We start from the raw sequence: 20,520 nt of genomic DNA on the forward strand, positions 1-20,520 counted from the left end.
GCTTAAGCTTCCAGTGGCTGGAATATATCTCACCGATGGCTTTTCCGCACACCGTGACAACGAGGCACTCTAAAGAGACCACATCAACCTGAAGCTGCGGTCCATACAGTGGCTGTCAGATCCCCACTCACTCTTCCGCCTTCTCTCCGTGACCTATGATAGCAACACAAGGTTCAACACCAACCCGAACGATGCCGTGGTTGGTTAGTCAAACAAGGTGACATTTTCGGGGGATTTCCTGACAAGTGCTGGTGCTGCTTTCACCGAAACACAGAACACATTTTATTAGGACACCTGAGAACTGGTTGCATTTGTGGAAAATGGCAAAAGACGATGGCATCCATTTTTATGGCAGTGTAAAGCGCACAGAGAGTAAAGCCATGAGGCAATGAGGTGTGTCGGTGTGGAAAAGGTCAATAAGGCAAATGGGCAGTTCCTGCGAGCAAAACAAAAACAAAACTTGGACTTGAACTTTTCATACCCGCACCCCTTGATGATCTTGATTAATATGCACACAGAGTATGTAAGCAGTGGCCACGTCTCCTGTTGGGTTCCGGTCACATGTGAATACACGCAAACGCAAAACTGGCCCAAGATCTTTGCTTCATCCCTGTCGGAGGCATTGCTCCTTTTCCAGCAGAGGAAATGAGTCACGGATGTGTGCTGACTTCAGGTTTCCTCTCAACTTTGGCTCCCACTGCCTCTCGTGTGATTGTGCCAGCCTCGGACGATAGACCCTGTAAAATGAATTCAAAATGTTTCTAAATACAGTATACGTTTGAAGATAATTGCTGAAAATAGATGCAAAGAGTGAGAACGATGTCATACTCAATTCTGGAGTTTTAAACTGTTTTTCAACATTGCAGTTTTCCTGATTTTTGGGCTGTGGCTAAAACAGGTCCCAGTGATGCACTTTGGTGTCCGGAACAAGTTGCCCCTTCCCCAACTTGAGCGCCTTTTCGCATCAGCGGTTATCCGCCATAATGGCAACGTGGAGTTAGCTACCTAGCTACTTGTGTGCCTGCACCCCCAAAATGCATCTTCCCTTCGGAGAGTCTGCTGGCGCGGCCGCTATAGAGCGCCTCGTTGTCGATGGTGAGTGCAGGCATGTTACATGGAGAAAGACTGACGAGTGGAGGGTGGGGTCAAATGAAAACAGAACATCTGAATTGACAGTGTTGACCGGGGCTATGGGCTGGCGTACGGGCCGGCGTGGCTGCTTTAGAGCACCTCGTTGTAGCGCCATGAGTGCGCGCATGTCATGCAGAGAAAGGCGGAAAAGAGTGAGGGCTTTGGGCTGGAGCTTGATTTTTAACAATTTTGAAGCCTCATTTTTTTACACTTGCCGATTGTTTTTAATAAGACAATTACGGCACGGTGGTTTACAACACTCTTCTCTGTGGTGTGCCACATTTACAAGACATTTTTATTTTCACTTTACGGGGACTTTCTAGGTTTGTGCAGGTGAGGAGTGAAGACTGGCCTGAAATGTCCCACATGATGGATGGAGTTTGCTTCTTGTTATTTATCCCTGTAGGCCGACTGCAAGCTGCAGCTGGATCCCGCGCCACCAGACCCATCAATCACAAGAGGCACACTATTATCCCCTTAAGGGGGGGGGGGGGGGGGGAGACGTAACCTACTGACAGTCAATTCTTTATTGACAAATTGCAAAGTGTCTCCACATGCCCCATGGAGCAGAGAGGCAACAAGCGCACAGATGCACGTTGGGAAAGTGGGGTGACCCCGAGAGAAAATCACAGGCTAGAGAAAATATACTGGCCTCTTTTCTATCACAACAAACATGACGCAGCTCTTCCTTTGCCTCTAATTATTATCTTTCATGTGTGAGAAAACATCCAAATGAAAAATAAAAGAGCAGGTGCTTGGTCATGTCCCTGAACTTTGCACACTAGCAATTATGGAAGTAGGGCAACGGTTTTAACATGCGGATGAGGGGCGCATACGTGACACACATTCTCGGTCACTCTCCTCACGTCGTACGCTGGAAGCCGAGGTGATTCTTTTTGCAGAAAAAAGAATGCGTACCCCCCCCCCCCTCCCCGAGATGAAGCAGCGTTTGAGGCTCCATATGTCCGCTGGGCCCGCCGCCATCTGTCTTCGAGACGAGACTGGCACTCTCTCGCTCTGTAAAAATGATTCCAGAAGAAACAACAGCTGTTGAAGAGTTCCTTTCAAATAATGACGGGTTGGAGAGGGGCTGCTTACTGTACATGAAAAGGAGGATACAGAGGATGTGAGCTGGCCTCAAAGAAAAGTAAATCTGTCAGCACTCTTGGAAAAGTGTGCCACTCCAAGGGCACGCTAGGCCACAGGTGTCAAACATGCATTATTGTCCGACACTGTGGCATTATGCACAGTTTGAACATTAGCACTGCGCTTAACTATAAGAATTCAACTCAATCGAAACGTATTGCACATAAGTTCAAAATTGTACTTCAATAAATATTTAAAAAGAGTTCTAAAAGATTCAATGCAAATGTATTGTACTCCGGTTAAATACAACCAAACTGTGCTTAACAAATGTTCTGTACTGGATTTAGAAATAAAATAAAAGGCTTACACCACTGTAAAATTATGCAGTTTAAAACGTTAAGTTAGTGATTCTTTTTCATTGCACGACAAGGAGCCCGTGTACTAGTACCACACTTTGAGAACCACCGCCCTAGGGAATTCCAATAACATCCATCCATCCATTTTCTGAGCCGCTTCTCCTCACTCGGGTCGCGGGTTCCAATAACATATATTACCATATTCTCCCATTTTTTTATTTTTATTTTTTTTATGCACATGGCTTGTACACCTTCAAGGTACACACATTCTCCCGTCCGTAAGCAGCTCATGTGTGCGCAGTGACCCAAGAGGTGTGACCCGTTAAAGTCTAAGTCTCAGTGTACTGGAGTGTGGAGTCTTCCAAGTCATGTCAATGACACAGAAATCCATTTGGAAAATATGTAACTCTTTAAATGTGAAATTAACTTCCGTAGCGAATACGGACATTCGTCGCCAATGAGAAGCACGCACTGCTGACGTGCCCACTGCTCTAACACACTTTGTAGGAGAGCATGTTTTTTTATTCTGTATGAAATAAATCCAATAGAAGTAATTTAATCAGAATACTGTGCTTATGACTGAACGCATGTTTGGCGGTCCATCAAGAAAAAAGGGGGTGTGTCTGCCGCTCTATAGATCAGCATTACCCAACCTCCGAGTCACTTTAACGTTTTTGATGACCGACATAAATCAAATGAAAACAAATGATTCAAAGTATAACTCACCATCACACTACTACGATAACTGCAGTTGTTATGAGCAGCACTGTGAGACAAACTCCATGGCGCCAGCAGCATTTTTGAAGGTGAAATGCTCCTCACGGATGAAACAAGGTTGCCTGGCGCTGACATTCTTTTGCTAATTAATATATGTCATGTCGATGTTCGGCCAGCGGCGTAATGTGGTAGGAACACTTTACGGCCTTTGGGCAGTCGGTGTGCGTATGTGTGCCAGGTGTGTCCCACACCATCAGAGCAGGTCACGAGTCAGCACGAGGGCCATCACCTGACATCGGTGCAGGGAACTGAATACAAACATGCAATATGATGTTTCACCTGCACAGGGCGCTAGACTTAGAACAGCCTCTGGAGTACGGAAGAGGGAAAAGTGCTTAAGTCGACGAGAGAATCGGCGCGCGCTACACGCAAGTACTAATTTAACAGAGAACGCCCGCATTTTGTGCTGCTGGACCCAGTGTGCGTATCTGGCTTGTGGGTGCGTAAACGACAGATTTGACTTGACCCGAGAATGCGCAGAGCCAAAAAAGTACGCAGCTACGTATCATTTTTTTACTGATGCACATAGGAGAATATGGTCCTTAAACTGTATCTAACCTCAGTACTTGTGCTGATTGAAAAAAACCCAACATGTTTTGCTGGGGTGGGGGTGGGGGTGGGAGCGCAAGTGACTCTTGCTCCAAATCTGTGCGATGACATGCATGAGTGCAATGTGTGCAAGGCAGACATGTTTGCATCTGGTGCTTCCATTAAAATGAGAATATCTCTCGCTCGCTCTCTGTCCACCACGACACAGTGGTCAAACGCAAATCCCGCGGGCCAGATCTGGCCCTCCGTGTCTATTCATGCAGGCCGCGAGAGGTTGCAACAATTTTTCCTTGACTTCTGTTCAAATGAAGTTCTCATTATCAATCATGAAAATAATAATTAAATGCAGGGTAAGTTATGTAATATGATGATGTGTTTATTAGGGTTCAGGTAGCACTTAATTTTTCACACATTACATTATTCCAAAATAGGTTAAAGGACATTTTTACACACAACACCACGTTTGTGACATGAATAACTTTTTTGGGGTTTTAGATTATTGCATATTTACTAATACAAATAAAAAAATATATATATTACATGTCTATTTAGTGAATGCAAAAAGCCTTCACAACCTTGTTCAAATGCCAGGATTTTGTGATGTAAAAGAATGAGACGAAGATGAATCATTCGAAAATGTTTCAGACCATTAATGTGACCTATAACCTCTATTTTAGAAGGGAAGTTAAAAAACAAATATATATATATATATATATATATATATATATATATATATATTTATATAGGCTGCACAAGTGTGCACACCCAGTTAACTGGGGCGTGGCTGTGTTCAGAATGAACCAATCACATTCAAACTCATGTTAAATCGTAGCTACCATTTTAAAGTGCTTCTGATTAACCCCAAATAAAGTTCAGATGTTCTAGTGGGCTTTTTCTGAGTTTTTTTTTTTTTTTTTGCTTTCTAGCAAAAGCCTGAAGGTGTACTAACACTGAGTGTAATTTGGAACTGTTCATCATTCCCTCCACCTCGAGTAAGGCCACAGTTCCAGCTAAAGAAACCACCATGCTTCAACTGTAGGTATGCTGTTCTTTTGGTGATGAGCAGTGTTGGAATTATGGCCAAAAAGGTCAACCGTGGTTCCATTGGACCATAACTACATTTTCCACACGCGTTTGGGAGAATTCAAGTGTGCATAATTTGAAAACAAAGGTTGAACTTTTTCAAAATTCCTGGAATTTACCAACCCGAGTGAGTGACCTTCTCAGAGACCTGCTCCATATGGGAAGATAACCTGTGGCGAATTGGCGCTATACAAACGAAATTGACTTGAGCAAAGAAAAGGCTTAAGGGAAGGCTTGAATGCCTCAAAAACACATGAAATATTAAAATACACCTATGCATGTGTAGACTTTGCCGAAGTGAAATTCAATGGATGTGGGATAGGAGCGCGCTAAAGGTAACACAAGTGTTGCAATCTGTTCATTCAACTGTGTGTACTCACGTGTGTGTGATTGGTGGGGGGGCTGGGCAGGGGGAGCCATTCATCTGTCTGGTGTGATCGTCTGTAACTGGGCCCAAGCGCGAGCATGCACTCTGCGATCTCCCAGATAAGAGTCATCCATCTGCTGTGTGTACGAGATGGCTCCTCTTATCACTGCACTCGTCCATTTCCCTCTATCTTACCCCACCCCAACCCCAACCCCCCCTACCTCTTTCATCACCACCCCATCACCCAGCCTGCAATGCTGCTCTTTATCTTGATTAGATGACAACCACACAATCAAGAAAACCTATGGTACGTGCCGAAAATCTGTAACTACGTTTGGAGAAAAGATGCTCACATGCAACCAGGGAAGGGCCCCCCCCCCACCCTGAGAAAAGGACGATGGCCCGTATCGATGACAAAACAGTGGCACGGCAGCAACGACATGTCGGGAAACCCCCACTTAGAGTCCCTTACTAGCAGCTGGTGGTTGGTGGCTTGTAACGGTGGTCTCGAGAGACGGCTCAGATTGGTCGTTATTAATGACGCAACTGGCCCAAGTCGGCATGTGAGTAAGCTAGCAACCAGTGTTAGCAAACCTACCTTCAAAGTTGCAGAGGTATGAAGAGACGCAAAACTTGAAATAGTAACTCCAGCACACCGCGAGTAAATGCTGCTTGATGTGTTTTTGTTTTTAACTTTATGGAATCACCAAAGTGCTATGTGCATGCCTGCTAAGCAGGGATGTCACGTCGGTGAGCTTGTTGCGCCCCAACTTGGCGCTACCCTCTTGCAGTTGAGAAGAGCGACTGCACATGTCAAACTTTAAACGAGTTAATAGAGCAAGATATGTGCGCCTCATACTGGAATCAGAATCAGAATCAGAATCACTCACTGTCACTAATCAGACTACGCACGAGCGAAACAATTTTACCCACCATTAACTATATACTATTGATAATGATCATCTAAAAATAGATGTACATATATTTTGAAATATTATTTTACTTTAGTGTCAATATTTTAAATTTTTTGTCTGTGTAAGTAATGTGGTAACGACTGTGCGGGGTTGGGGCGACACCCCAGCGCCCTCTATTGACCAGCAGCCACTGTTATAATAATTGTTATAAATCACATGTAAAAAAAAATAATAAAATATGGGCCTCCATGGTCCTTCTTGCTCTGGCTTATTAGTATTCAGGCGTTCTACTATCAGCGTATCCGCTACAACAGAGCCTCAGTGAGCAGCACCTCCCGGGCGAGAAGACCAGCTCGCCGTCATCTTTCACACAGATGCGCTGCTGTGCGTTATCTTTCCATTTTTCAGGCTGCACTGAACGGCAGGGAGCACATGAAAGCAGCCGTGACAAGATGAGTTGTGTACAGTTGCGGCACCAGCACAGCTCAGGGGAATGTAGTTCTTATTCAGGGATCCGTTTAGGCTAGGGGTGTCCAAACCTTTTATTTCATGAAACTTTGGCATTCCTCAAAGCCACACCCCTCACTAACATGCAAGAGCACCACAGGGTTGTGCCCACTACATGTGCCCACAAGTGTATGAGAAATGATTGAGACCTCATCTGTCTGTGATTGGTTGTTTTTCCTCAGGTGTGGTCGTTTCTTAAGTCCAATTAGAAGCACAAGATGGAGTCAGAGAGTGCCGACTTTTTTTAGTCATGTGCTACGGTCAGGTCATATCGAGTATGATTTTTTTGTTTGTTTGTTTGATTATTAAATTGCAATTTCCCTGTTTAAGTAGCTCTAATATCAGAAATGGGCTTTTGATATAATCCCTCGTTTGTCGCGGGGTTAGGTTCCGCACCACCCCTGCAACAGGTGAAACGCGCGAAGTACCGACCACATTTATTTGAATAATCTATACATATTTTCAAGCTGTATGACACCCTGCCCTCCACCAACTCTTATTAATCTTGATACTTGTAGTTTTACTCAAGTATCGCTTTGAGGAACTTTGTTCAAGACTGATGCCGCGGGCCCTTAAAAACAGATGGCAGGCCGAAAATGGCCCCCTGGCTGCAGTTTTGCCAACATTGATTCAGGCTGTCACCCCCTCTCCAAACAGCCCACAGAAGTCACCTGTGCAAACTTTATCACAATTGGTATTGTGAAGGAACAGCGCCGGACTGGAATTCATGATCGTGAAATGTGCCTGCAAGCAAAATGCCTCGTTTCACATGGCATCATTTCACGTGGTGTAATGAGTTTCCAACATTAGTATTAATAGTGTGTGCCCATCCTAGGCTGCATACCCTGAGTGCTGCCGGGCCTCCAGCAGCACAGGTTTTTTGCGAGTGGAATATTTATAGCTGTGCATTAAAAGTGGAATCAAGGGTTTAAGTGTACCGTTGCAACACTGCTGCCGTTCCTTTGTCTGGGCCTGTCCAAAAATGCCTCGCTGGGAGCTATTTACAGCGCTACCTTGAAAATGGGAGCGATATCACATGCATGCCGCTGCACTGGCAGTGAAATCCATTAAAGTGTCACTCTGCTGGTTTTGTTTGATCTCTTCAAGCGTGGGAGAGGTGACTTAAATGTCAAAAAGTCATGTAGCAAGCATTCATTCAAGTGTGCAAGTGTTTTTTTGTTTTTAAAAAAAAAAAAAACATCTTTATTATGGAGAACTAGATTAACATTAGGAATTTAAATGTGAAAGCTTAAATTCTACCATCAAAGTCTGATATGTGATATAGAATGCCTTTATTCAAATCAGCGCAATCAACACAAATGACAAACTTACACCACACTGCCATCATGTGGCAACAACAGTGACGTTCAACTGTGCAAGTGTAAATATTAAGACAGTCAACAGCAAAGTAAACCAACTTCCTACTTTATTAGGTCTGAGTCAAACAGTAGACATGTCATCGCTAACAAATAAAAGTAACCAAAGCAACCAAGGGTTACAATGTTCCAGAAAAGCACACAAGGTATTCAGCTAAGGGGGAAAAAAATGTTTAATAGCAAATGTGTTCCAGTGCACCCCCAAATAGTGACGTTTAACAGACCGATTCAATGCTCGGGAATTGCTTCCCTCTCATGGGCTTGGGAGCAGAAGAGCTGTGACAAAGAAACGAGACCGTGCCAGGCATGCTCTTGATTCAAAGCCAATTGCCTAACTGCTTACTGTAAATCAGTGTTGCACAACCCCTCGCCATTATTCTGCCATGCCAGTGATTCCCAACCACCATTTGTTTTTAGACAAGAGCATTATTTTAGTATATACAGTGGTGCCTCGAAATACGAGTGAGCCTACTTTCCTTTTACGTTTTCCGAGATATGAGCCGTAGTCTGAATGTTTTTTTTTGCATGAGATACGAGCGCTGTTATGGTGGCAGTGAACTCGACTCACAACAAGCAGCAGTTTGGCAGACAGTGAACAATCCTTCAAAAAAATGTTTATTGCCACTCCCAGTTCAAGTTTACTGTCAAACTAAACCTAAAACAAAGGGAATTACACATTTAAAATGTCCACTAGCCTACGTGGCAGTGTTATAACGCCTTAAGGAACGGATATTTAAAAACAAACGGTGCAACAACATGTAGACAGATAATATAACAACACTCACAGGCTTATTATCATCTTGATCCTCTGCAAAGAAAGACTAATATTACTGAAAATTACTAGGTCACTTACAGTAGTTGAGTGAAACTTTTTGTTTGTCCACATGACCGTATTATACTGCCGCCCTGTGGCCAAGTCGCAGCGACCAGGTGTGGGCGCAAAGAATTAATCATGACGCACCAACTGTTTAATTCTTCTCATTGTATTTTATTACTATGTTTGGAGGAAGTACAATATTAGTACTACTTTCCTTATTAAAATAGATTTTTTTTTAAAAATTTGGTGGGGAAGGCTGGAACGAAAGAATAGCTTTTCCATTCATACAAGTGGGGAAAGATGATTCTGGGAAACGAGTGTTTTGAGTTACGAGCATGGTCATGGAATGAATTCAACTCATCTCAAGGCACCACTGTGTGTATACATATATTGTTTTTTTTTGGTGGGGGGGGTGACATTTTTGTTTGCTGGTGTGCCGTAAGATGTTCCTAATGTATGATTGGTGGGTTGGCTCAATAAATGTTGGGAAACACTGTGCTATACTATCATTCACTTCTGTCACGACTTCTTTTTTATGCTTTCGTATACAGTTACTGGTTGCCAAGGTTTGTGCGCATTGCCTTGGTCCTATTCTTTCAAAATATGACAATTCACTATGACATCACACATTCTTACGGGTGGCAAAATCTGAAACGCTCACCGATGGCACAACTAGTAAACAAATACTTCCGTGTCATTTGACTAAGATAGAACCATTTAGAAAACGGGGGAAATGGCTTGAATGACTATTTTAGCCTTCTTCTCTGCTGCCGTAGTTTGAACGTTTGAAGGGTCAGTCAAAAAGATGTTATGTGAGGTAAACCGCTGAAGGGATATTTAATGCCGGCTGTAATTTATACTTCAACAGGTAAGTTGATTCAAAAATAAATGTGGTTGAAATTCAGAAACAGTTAACATCATTCAGGGACTGGCTCATAAATTCCAGAGATAGAAATTAATGCCTGCTGTTATCGCTTCAGGTCAGTGGTGTCACTCGTGTTCCACCACCTGAAGTATCCTGGCACCTATTGTTTAAAAACATTATGAATTGGTCAATAAATATGCATTTAGTCAATAAAACAGTGCAGGGAAAGAGTGTACACTAAACTGTAGCAAAACTGCTGACTGTGGCGAGAAAGGGCTGCACAATTACAGGGCCAGAACATAAACACAAATACTGTACATAATTACGCCACGTCTTAGTTCTGTCCAGTCCAAACAGAATAGAATCAAATTAAGAGTTGCACGAGTACCAGGCATGAAGACGGGGTCAGAACATCAATATGCTCAAAAGAGTCAAATTTTACACATACTCCCAAGCATTTTTACACAGTATGTGAAAACCAATGTTAATCAACAGAAGGGAAAAAAAGACAAAATTCCAGATACAGCAGAATCTGCTGATGAAAGTATACAATAACTGGCAGTATCACACCGTGATTACGTGGGGTGGTGGCTGCATTAACATGTAGAAAAGCAAGGGAAGAAACACAACAAGCTTATTAAAACAATATCTGCTTCTCTTTACTACAGTAGAGTACACGTTTACTTACTCACACAGCCCCAAATAGTGTAATCGAGTTTGGGCCCATCCCTGAGAACACATTATGGTTCAGTTCTAAGTACTCCTGAAATGTGGTCATGTGGTCAACATAATTGAATGGAATACAATAGGTAAAATTGCCAAATGTAAAAATGGCTGCTTCCAATTGTCTGTGAGATTCTTGTCATTTGTTTGCTTTGCTAAGAGTTGGCTCCCGGACAATTGTTCACCAAAAGCAATCCTTTTGTACAGTATACTGTATTTGAATATACCATATAAAATCGTAAGTCACCTTGCCTTGGCTTTATTAAGTTAACCCTGATTTTAAAAGCTTCTAAAGATCATATTTTGTTACATTACAAAAATATGATATTTTGTGTGCATAATGTAACTAACATCAGGAAGATGTTCGGGCATACCCGGCCGCTATCCTTCCTAACTTACTGCTTTAGGCCTCATCATCCTGCTCAGTGTCATCTGACCCTGCCACGTAAAAGAAAGACTATGAGGATTTTTCTTCACTTCGTATATGAAAGCCTAAAATATTGAGACGATAGAACTTACCGTCGATCACAATTTCTCCGCCTCCACCTTCTTCGTGGCTCTCATCTGAGGGGAAGATCATTTTTAGTTTTGATGATTAAAAACTGAGTATTCTTTCTGAAAAACACCAAATAAGGGTGTACTCGCAATGGTCGGCCAATTTTTGTTGTTGTCTTGATTTACGAGCACTAGATGGCAGCAGCGAACTTCCCAAAATGCAGCACTTTGGCGAACAGTGAACAATTCTTCTTCTTCAAAAAAAAAGAAGCTGCTTATGTCTACTGCCAGTTGAAATTTACTGTAAAACTCGACATAAGACAAAGAGAATTAAATATGTATTTAACCAAAACTGCATTAGCGTTGTCTTACGAAAGTCCAGTACATCAATGCTCACACACAATGCAAAATACAAGTCGGGTTTACGAAACTACCATCGATCTATTTGAACACATGCGTTAGCAACACATAAACACAGACAAAAGCATACAACAATACACACAGACATATTGTCTTTTGCAAAAAAACATTATTACAGTTTAGAGCGACAATCTTCTTCTGTTTCAGCGTCAAATCTTATTATTATGTCTTAATGTATGACAGTGCTCCTTGGTGGCCAAGGGCCACACACCGCAAGTAGCAGCACAATATCCACTGAATTGTCATGATACACAAACTGCTTAATTTTGTTTTCATTCTTATTCATATCATTACTGTATGTCTTTATAAAGTAAAATACAGTAGTGCTATTTTCTCACTTTTTTTAAACATATATATATTATGGCATTTTCTTTTTTGAACCTCATTGACAAATGACCTGGCCCATCAATTGTAAAAATCCAATTAGTCAATCCCTTGAACAATGAAGTTCGCCCACCCTTTGCCCCTTGTGAGGACTCCTAAAATTAAAGAACCAACCTGCACTCGGCACCCCCCCCTCCTCCTCCTCCTCCTCCTCCTCCTCTTTTTCCTCCTCTTCTTCCTCTCCGCCACTATGGCCTTGTTCCGGCTCACCAGTTTCCTCGTCTGAGTCGGAGATGACCACACAGTCATCGCCATTGCCGTGGTCAGCTGCTGCGGTGCCGTCGCCGTCACTGGAGGACGGACACAGCGGTCAAGCTCAAGAGGAAACCATAAAAAAAACAATGAGCCGCACAAGTGTGTTGTAGATCAGCTGTGATTTCGCAAAGTGCGGTGTGCATTCACTCTATAACTGTGATTCTCAACTAGTGTGCTGTGAGAGATCAGTCGTGCTGTGGGAAATGATCCAATTTCACTTAAATGGTCAAAATATACATTTAAAGTCCAAATTATTATGAAGATATTTGTCTCTTGACTTTCCAACATCATCAACCGTAAGAATAAAATTCAAATGTTTCTGAACAAACCTCACAATCATAACAGCATTTGAATTTTTTTTTTTTTTTTTAAATGCACTGTTCCAAATTATTATACTCCACAGTTTCAAGACATTTGGCAGGTAATAAACAGCTGGAAAGAGGCATTTATTGAATTTTCAGTATTAGGAGGTCATATTTACTCAAATCCAAAGCTATTTCAATAAAAACATCTGAACAAGTTACATTTTGACATAGGATCCATTTTTGATATCAGCTTGACAATTCTTATAACCATAAAAGTTTTTGGAGTTCCTGCTTGAATTATTATTATTTTATTTTTATTTCTTTAGATGGTGCATTGTGATGCTTGTAGATTTTGTTAATGAAAGCATGGTTCTTTCTTTTGGTACCATGGAAGAAAGTGCTCAGTCAGAAAGTCCACATACTTTTCAGAGGTCATTTTCACACCTTTAGCCCAACATCCATTGAACTTGTGACTTTTTGGAGAGTTTTTGTTTGAATTTCTTTGCAGGTTGTCAGAATAGCCTCCCAGAGCTACCGTTTGGATGTGAACTGCTCCATCGTTTCTCAACCGGGTTGAAGTCAGGGGGAGGGATGGGGGCCACAACATGATTTTCTCTCCTTTTATGCCTATAGCAGCAAATGATGCAGTGGTATACCTTACAGCATAAGATTGTCCACTGATGAGTGTCGTGCAAGCCTGGACCGTCAAGACGAAATGGAGTAGTGGACGTTTGGTGGAAGGCCATCATGTCCTAACAAGGCTGCAACGTCAGCAAGGTGGCGGCAGACTGGCAGACTCACATATTTGTCGAGCAATGTGCCGGGGAGAGATCTTGTCGGCCCCTTTGGGCTCCCTGAAGGTGGGAAAATTACCTCAGAAAAGTATGTGGACTTTTGACTGACCGCTTTCTTCCATGGTACCAAATGAAGAGCCGTGCTTTCATTAGCAAAATCATCTCCAAGCCTGACAATGCACCATCTCAAAGAAATTCAAGCAGAAACTCTCCAAAAACTCACAAGTTGAATGATGGATGTAAGAATTGTGATGCTGCTGTCAAATAAAGGGGCCTATGTTAAAACGGAATGACTTACGTTTTTGATTGAAATAGCTTTTGATTTCAGTAAATATGTCCTCCTAATCCTGCAAATTCAATTACTATTTCAAGATCATTAAAACCTGTCAAATGTCTTAAAACTTTTAAACAAAGCATTTTTTATTTAAATTTGATAGTGTTTTTTCAACTGATGACTAAACACGATGGTAAACGCAGACGGTGCAGTTTCAATTCCCGGCCAGTGCCCCATAGAAAAATAGGTGGGTTGACTCGAGAACGGAGTAAGAACAGTGCCAACCAAATCATGCCAGTAACTCGCTATGGCGACCCCTGATGGCACAAGCTGAAAGTTGCAACAACAACCAAACATACTGACAAGCTATAAACTGCTTGTTTTTTAACTTTTGTTCGGGTGTGCGCAGGAGCGACAGGGTGTGAGGCTTTAAAGTTCGTAAAGGGCTGGTGTAGACAACCACAAGGCTTCCAATTAATTTACTCACGCATTTTGTAAATGTTTGAAAGCACAATTAGAATTACAACCCCAATTACAATGAAGTTGGGACGTTGTGTTAAACAAATAAAAACAGAATACAATGATTTGCAAATCATGTTCAACCTGTATTTAATTGAATACACTACAAAGACAAGATATTTAATGTTCAAACTGATAAACTAAAAAGCTGGTACAGGTGGCAAAAAAGACTGAGAAAGTTAAGGAATGCTCATCAAACACCTGTTTGGAACATCCCACAGGTAAATAGGCTAATTGGGAACAGGTGGGTGCCATGATTGGGTATAAAAGGAGCTTCCCTGAATTGCTCAATCATTCACAAGCAAAGATGGGGTGTGGTTCACCTCTTTGTGAACAAGTGCGTGAGAAAATAGTCAAAACAGTTCCAGGACAATGTTCATTCAACGTACAATTGCAATGAATTTGGGGCTTTCATCATGTACAGTCCAAAATATCATCAAAAGGTTCAGAGAATCTGGAGAAATCACTGCTTGTAAGGGGCAAGGCCGAAAACCAACATTGAATGCCCGTGACCTTCGACCCCTCAGGGGTCAAAAACCAACATCAATGTGTAAAGGATATCACCACATGGGCTCAGGAACACTTCAGAAAACCAATGTCAGTAAATACAGTTCGGCGCTCCATCCGTAAGTGTAACTTGAAACTCTACTATGCAAAGCAAAAGCCATTCATCAACAACACACAGAAACGCCGCCGGCTTCTCTGGGACCGAGTTCATCTAAAATGGACTGATGCAAAGTGGAAAGGTGTTTTGTGGTCCGACGAGTCCCACATTTCAAATTGTTTTTGGAAATTGTGGACCTCGTGTCCTCCGGCCAAAGAGGAAAAGAAAAATCTGGACTGTTATGGACGCCAAAGTTATAAAAGCCAGCATCTGTGATGGTATGGGGCTGTATTAGTGCCAATGGCATGGGTAACTTACACATCTATGAAGGCACCATTAATGCTGAAAGGTACATACAGGTTTTGGAGAAACATATGATACCATCCAAGCAATGTCTTTTTCATGGACACTCCTGCCTATTTCAGCTAGACAATGCCAAACCACATTCTGCACGTGTTACAACAGCGTGGCTTCATAGTAAAAGAGTGCGGGTACCAGACTGGCCTGCCTGCAGTCCAGACCTGTCTCCCATTGAAAATGTGTGGCGCATTATGAAGCGTAAAATACAACAACGGAGACCCCGGACTGTTGAACAGCTGAAGCTGTACATCAAGCAAGAATGGGAAAGAATTCCACCTACAAAGCTTCAACAATTAGTTTCCTCAGTTCTCAAACATTTATTGACTGTTGTTAAAAGAAAAAGGTAACACAGTGGTAAACATGACCCTGTCCCAGCTTTTTTGGAACGTGTCGCAGCCATAAAATTATAAGTTAATGATTATTTGGCGGCACGGTGTACGACTGGTTAGAGCGTCATGCTCACAGATCTGAGGAGCGGGGTTCAATCCCCGGCACCGCTTGTGTGGAGTTTGCATTTTCTCTCCGTGCCTGCGTGGACACTCCGGTTTCCTCCCACATACCAAAAACATGCATTAATTGGAGTCTCTAAATTGCCCGTAGGTGTGACTGTGAGTGCAAATGGTTGTTTGTTTGTATGTATGTGCCCTGCGATTGGCTGGCAACCAGTTCAGGGTGTACCCCCCTCCTGCCCGATGATAGCTGGGATAGGCTCCAGCACGCCCGCGACCCTAGTGAGGAGAAGCGGCTCAGAAAATGGATGGATGGATGGATGATTATTTCCTAAAAACAATAAGGTTTATGAGTTTGAACAAATAATGTTTTTGTAGTGTATTCAATTAAATGTAGGTTGAACATGATTTGCAAATCATTGTATTCTGTTTTTATTTATAAAACAAAACGTCCCAACTTCATTGGAATTGGAGTTGTACAATTCAACAACTCCGTGAACAATGCTCTAAAGTTCTCGCTGCTGATATTTAAGGAGATACCAGTTTTGGCCCCTGTTGAGAGCTCAAGTAATGTATACATACAAATTGTGGAGAGAAAAAGGACTATAACTTCAGTGTACACAACACACTTTGGGAATGTGACCGACCTGCCGTTCTCTCTTGGCTGCCAAAGAGGCGTGAGGTAGTATCTCAAAGGGTCCCTGTACAGGTCGTCCTTCAGTATCTAGACAACCACCAAAAAATTTAATTATCACATTTGTGGTAGACAACATTGGACAAAATGCATGCTAGCCAAGTAAGCGTCCTGAATTGTATATCCTTAAAATGATTACTTCAATGCAAACAGAAATGCAAACAAGTTATTTTTCACAGATACCAAAAGGACAAAAACGGTTGCTCCATGAAAAAAATAAAAACGAGACAAGATTATTGCAACTAGGGTTGAGTGTGTGTTGTGAGATGTAATTAGTTTGGCTTGTCAAAACATGTTTTCTAGCCTAAATTTTAAATGAAATGACTGAAATTGGGAAAATATATTTTCCACAGCTGAGCCCTGCCTGTAACTTATCAAAATCAAAGGAATCAGAGGACAAATTGTTAAGTGGCACCAAATTAAGTATAAAAAAATTCTTGCTGTTATTCGAGAGAATAGGTATCGGATGTATAAAAACCCGTAGTACCATAATGGTACCCTGTTTTGGTGTCCAACCCTATTTGCACGTGGTGCCAAGTCACTCGCCATCAGCCATACCTGCGCTACATCGTCTTGCCCGGGGTTGCTGTGGTCTCCAAACCAGCTGAAAAACGTCTGGTAGACGCCGCGTGACATCTTCCTGGGTTCGCTGTGGGCCATTAAATTGTGACCGCGGTGCCACAGGATGGGATTGGAGAAGGACATGGGAGTTGCTGCAAAAAGGCCAGATGTTAGAAGCAGCGATGTCCCGATCCGATCGCGTGATCGAAAATCGGTGTTGACCGCGTGATTGAGATTGGGTGAAAAAGATCAGTTTTATCCATTTTCTGAGTTTTTAAAGGTTAAAAAGTGACAAAATAATCCGAAAGGTACAAAGATCTTGTCAGAAGGAACCGTAAATAGCTTCATTTTTAGATTACATAACGTAACTTTTCGAGGTAATTTTAGTACCGGTATAGAGTGCCTGTACAAGTGCGTGACTCCACTCTTGTACAAACGACACTATTGATTTTATGACCTCGTTAACTGCAACCAGTGTGCAAAAGGCTTGCCTGTCACAAAATAATTCACACTTGTTAAACTTCTATTTGAAGTGAAGTCTTTTGAATGTGTCAAAATTGCTGACCTTTCTGTTGTTCCTCTCAACTCTTTGACTATGCCGTTCAGCGTGACGGTTTGATATATCAGGCTTTGCGAACTTATTTAGACGTATCTTTCGAATGGGCCTGAGTGGCGTGTGAGCAAACTGTTTCACGTTTTGTTGTCTGAAAGCCTCCACAAGTTTCGGGGACAAAGATGCTGCTCCTTCTACGCGCTGTGCTGCAGAGGGCCAATAGAATCAGCGTGCGCGCACACACACACACACACACACACCGCTCTCAGTCATATATATAGCTCTAAGTCAAGACCACAGCATCTCAGGACTTTACTGGGCCACTCAAGAACATGTAAGGTCTTCTTCTGAAGCCATTCTGTCGTTGATTTGCTTCTTTGTTTTCATTCAAGAGCAACTGAAAACCCTTCCTCTTTACAGATTAAACTGGCCTAAAGTTCTTCTCCAAAATATATTGGTAAACTTCTGAAATTTTTTTTATATTGATGCTCCTTGAGCCGTCACCTTAGCAATGATCCTTGGAGCTAAGTTGTCTGGAGCTTTATGCCCCTGGCAGGGTCACCCATGGCAAACAGGTCCTAGGTGAGGGACCAGACAAAGCACGGCTCAAAGACCCCTTATGATGATGACAAAAAAACTGACTCAGGTTTTGTAGTTTTTGTTTTGTTTTTTTTTTACCTCCCTGACATTGCCAGTCAACACTGAACATTATCTTTTTTGTATTGCATCTTCTTCCATGATGTTGGTGTACCAAATTGGCTCCTTCATTTTGTGACCAGTGAAAGAAAAGCCGCCCCGTGTTTATTTGTACCTCCCAGTCCAAGGTGCAGCTCCTTCATGATGATGTTGTTCTGGAAGTACGGGTTCCGTCTGAAGTGGAAGCGGATGCGGAAACCCACTTTGTGATTCTTGAAAGTCTCAATCTGAGGGAGGGATGTTTGAATGTTGCTAGAATAAACCAGTGACACCCAACACAACCACAATGTTCTGCAAGGGAAATTATACTATTTCACTTAATTGGCCTGAAAATTATTTATCACCAATAAAGTATATTTGTTCATCCACAGGAGTGGTTCTCTAACTTTTTCACTTAGTACCACCTCAAAAAAATACTAAGCTCTCCGTATACCACCATCTTGACCAACATTAAAATGCAGTAACGTAATAAAAACTTTTGATTCCTAAAAAGCACATTTATTAATGTAAGCCACTGCATTATGCACAGTTGGAACATTAACACTGCACTTAAAGGAGCTTTAAAGAAAAGAAAAAAAAATTACTTGGCTTGAAAAGTAAAAAGTGGACTATACAGCCATCCATCCATTTTCTATACCGCTTATCCTCACTAGGGTCACGGACTACTGGAGCCTATCCCAGCTATCTTCGGGCGTGAGGCGGGGTACACCCTGAACCGGTCGTCAGCCAATCGCAGGGCACATAGAAACAAACAACCTGGACTATACATGAAAAGTACAAAAGTTAAGTAATGTACTGTATTAATAAACAGGTTTAAACAGGCTGTATGGCTAGCTACAATCTTCATTCAAATGTTTTATTGCCATGATTTTGTTATGATGACAATTCTGTTTAAAAAAAGGTTGGGGAAACCCTTCTATGAGGGGATTCAAAATGAGCGAGACGTTGCGAGTGCGTCGCCTACCTCCAGATCAGTCATGTAGCTGAGAGCATCCTCATCCGTCTCATCGATGTGAGCCGAGAGGTGCGGGTGGTTCAGTAGCTAGCATCTCAGAGTCAAGGTAAAGCATAAACACGGTTACTGGCATTCGGTATTCACTCAAAGTACAGCAGTCTAGGAAATGGGGAAGGTCTTGGGTGGAAGGATACAGCGGTCACCCAGAAGCCAGGGATGGTTTTTGTGATGGAGCTACGTTGCTCGAGATGAGGCCGCCGCATGCGGCCGATCTTCAGCTCCAGGCGCTGGTGGAGCCAGGCGCTTTTCTTCTCAAGAGCTTCCAGTCTCATCTGTACCTGCGCCAGGAGAGCCACTGACTGTCTCATCTCGGGAGCCATCTTAACAGACACAATGGCGCACTCACCGTCCTCATTGTCCTCGTTCTCGGACAGGAAAGAGGAGCTCGGTGTGGAAGAAGATCCAGACATGGATTCGCCACCTTGGCCCGCGTTTGCCAAGTTATCTGCATCCTCGATGTCTCTGCTGTGCGCAGATGTGGAGCTATCTGCGGCAGCTGCCCATGTTTTAGAATGTGTTCTGAGGAGCAGCTTGTCACCACGCTGTTTGACTTTGCTCCCTTGCTTGACTTGCTTTGCTCTTTCGGACGAGCACGGAGTCTCTCGGCTGTCTTCGCCGTCTCCTCCTGTGAGGCTGGCGAGGGCTTCGGCGGCTGCTAAGTCAGATTGGTCCAAAAGATTACTGGGCTTGGGTCCCGTGCTCGCATCCGCATCATCCGCATCAGCACATCTCTGAGTCTTTGAGGACTGTGGTTCCTTGGATTTGTGGTCGGCGGAATTGGAGTTGTTGACAGGTGCAGAAGAGGGGCTGTGGACACTTTGTGAGCTTTCTGCTTCCTCTTCACGATTTGAATGTCTCTCTTGCCCAGTTGCTTCAGTGCTCTCACTGTTTTTGCATCGTTCCGGGGCATCCTGTACTTCATTAGATGCCTCCTCCACTTTAGAAGATTTACTGGGAATAGAGGCTCCCTCATCGTGGTCCGGTGACGGACACCTTTTCCTCGATTCTGAGTCGGCGCTCGGTTTGCAATCTGTCAGTTCACTCATGTTGGCGAGCTAGCCCAAACAGCTAACAAGCTAGCTAGCCCGTGAGCTCAATTACGAGAAACTTCAACGTAACCACTAACCGCCGAATCAACACACCGGATTAGTGTCGTGTTTGCGCGATTGTGTTATTCGTCTCTTGACGTAACTTACATCGTCAATGACGACTGAAGAGGAGGATGCAGCTCGCTCGCGGCCTACGGTGAACGACAGGAAGTAGCAGTTCAATGCTAAAGCTAGTTAGCTCGACGTTATCCACGTTGCGTATCCTTGGAGTTACAGCGCCACATTTCTGCAAGACAAAGGGACGGTCAGTTGAGCGGAATTATCGCACAATTGCAACGAGAACGCGTTGTTTGTATTAGTTCGAGTTTGGTTAATTAATCCCTTGTTTTACTATCCGCGTTATCGCCGTGTCGGGAAAAACAATGTCCTGATTGGCTGTAGCACGTCGCGCTAAAAGCTCTCGACCAATCGGATGCAAGGGTGTGTTTATTGGCTGATAACTGCGCAGAAGTCGTCGGCTTCTTCCACTTCCTTGGTTTCAA

The 20,520-nt window shown here is 42.9% G+C and overlaps 1 protein-coding gene across 1 annotated transcript; it reads right to left on the reverse strand.

Annotated features, from left to right (window-relative positions):
- Window positions 1-8,045: 8,045 nt before the first annotated feature.
- On the reverse strand, window positions 8,046-20,440 carry tspy (testis specific protein Y-linked). The gene is made up of 8 exons (XM_061674786.1): window positions 19,064-20,440; window positions 18,879-18,956; window positions 18,030-18,141; window positions 16,663-16,817; window positions 16,058-16,134; window positions 11,965-12,140; window positions 11,071-11,115; window positions 8,046-10,989 (listed from the first exon to the last, which is right to left on the reverse strand). Exons 1-8 carry the CDS (start codon window positions 19,973-19,975, stop codon window positions 10,955-10,957), a joined length of 1,590 nt encoding a protein of 529 aa, XP_061530770.1. The 5' UTR covers window positions 19,976-20,440; the 3' UTR covers window positions 8,046-10,954.
- Window positions 20,441-20,520: the final 80 nt, after the last annotated feature.

This window comes from Phycodurus eques, chromosome 1 (genome assembly GCF_024500275.1).
Source record: "Phycodurus eques isolate BA_2022a chromosome 1, UOR_Pequ_1.1, whole genome shotgun sequence".
Lineage (NCBI taxonomy): Eukaryota > Metazoa > Chordata > Actinopteri > Syngnathiformes > Syngnathidae > Phycodurus > Phycodurus eques.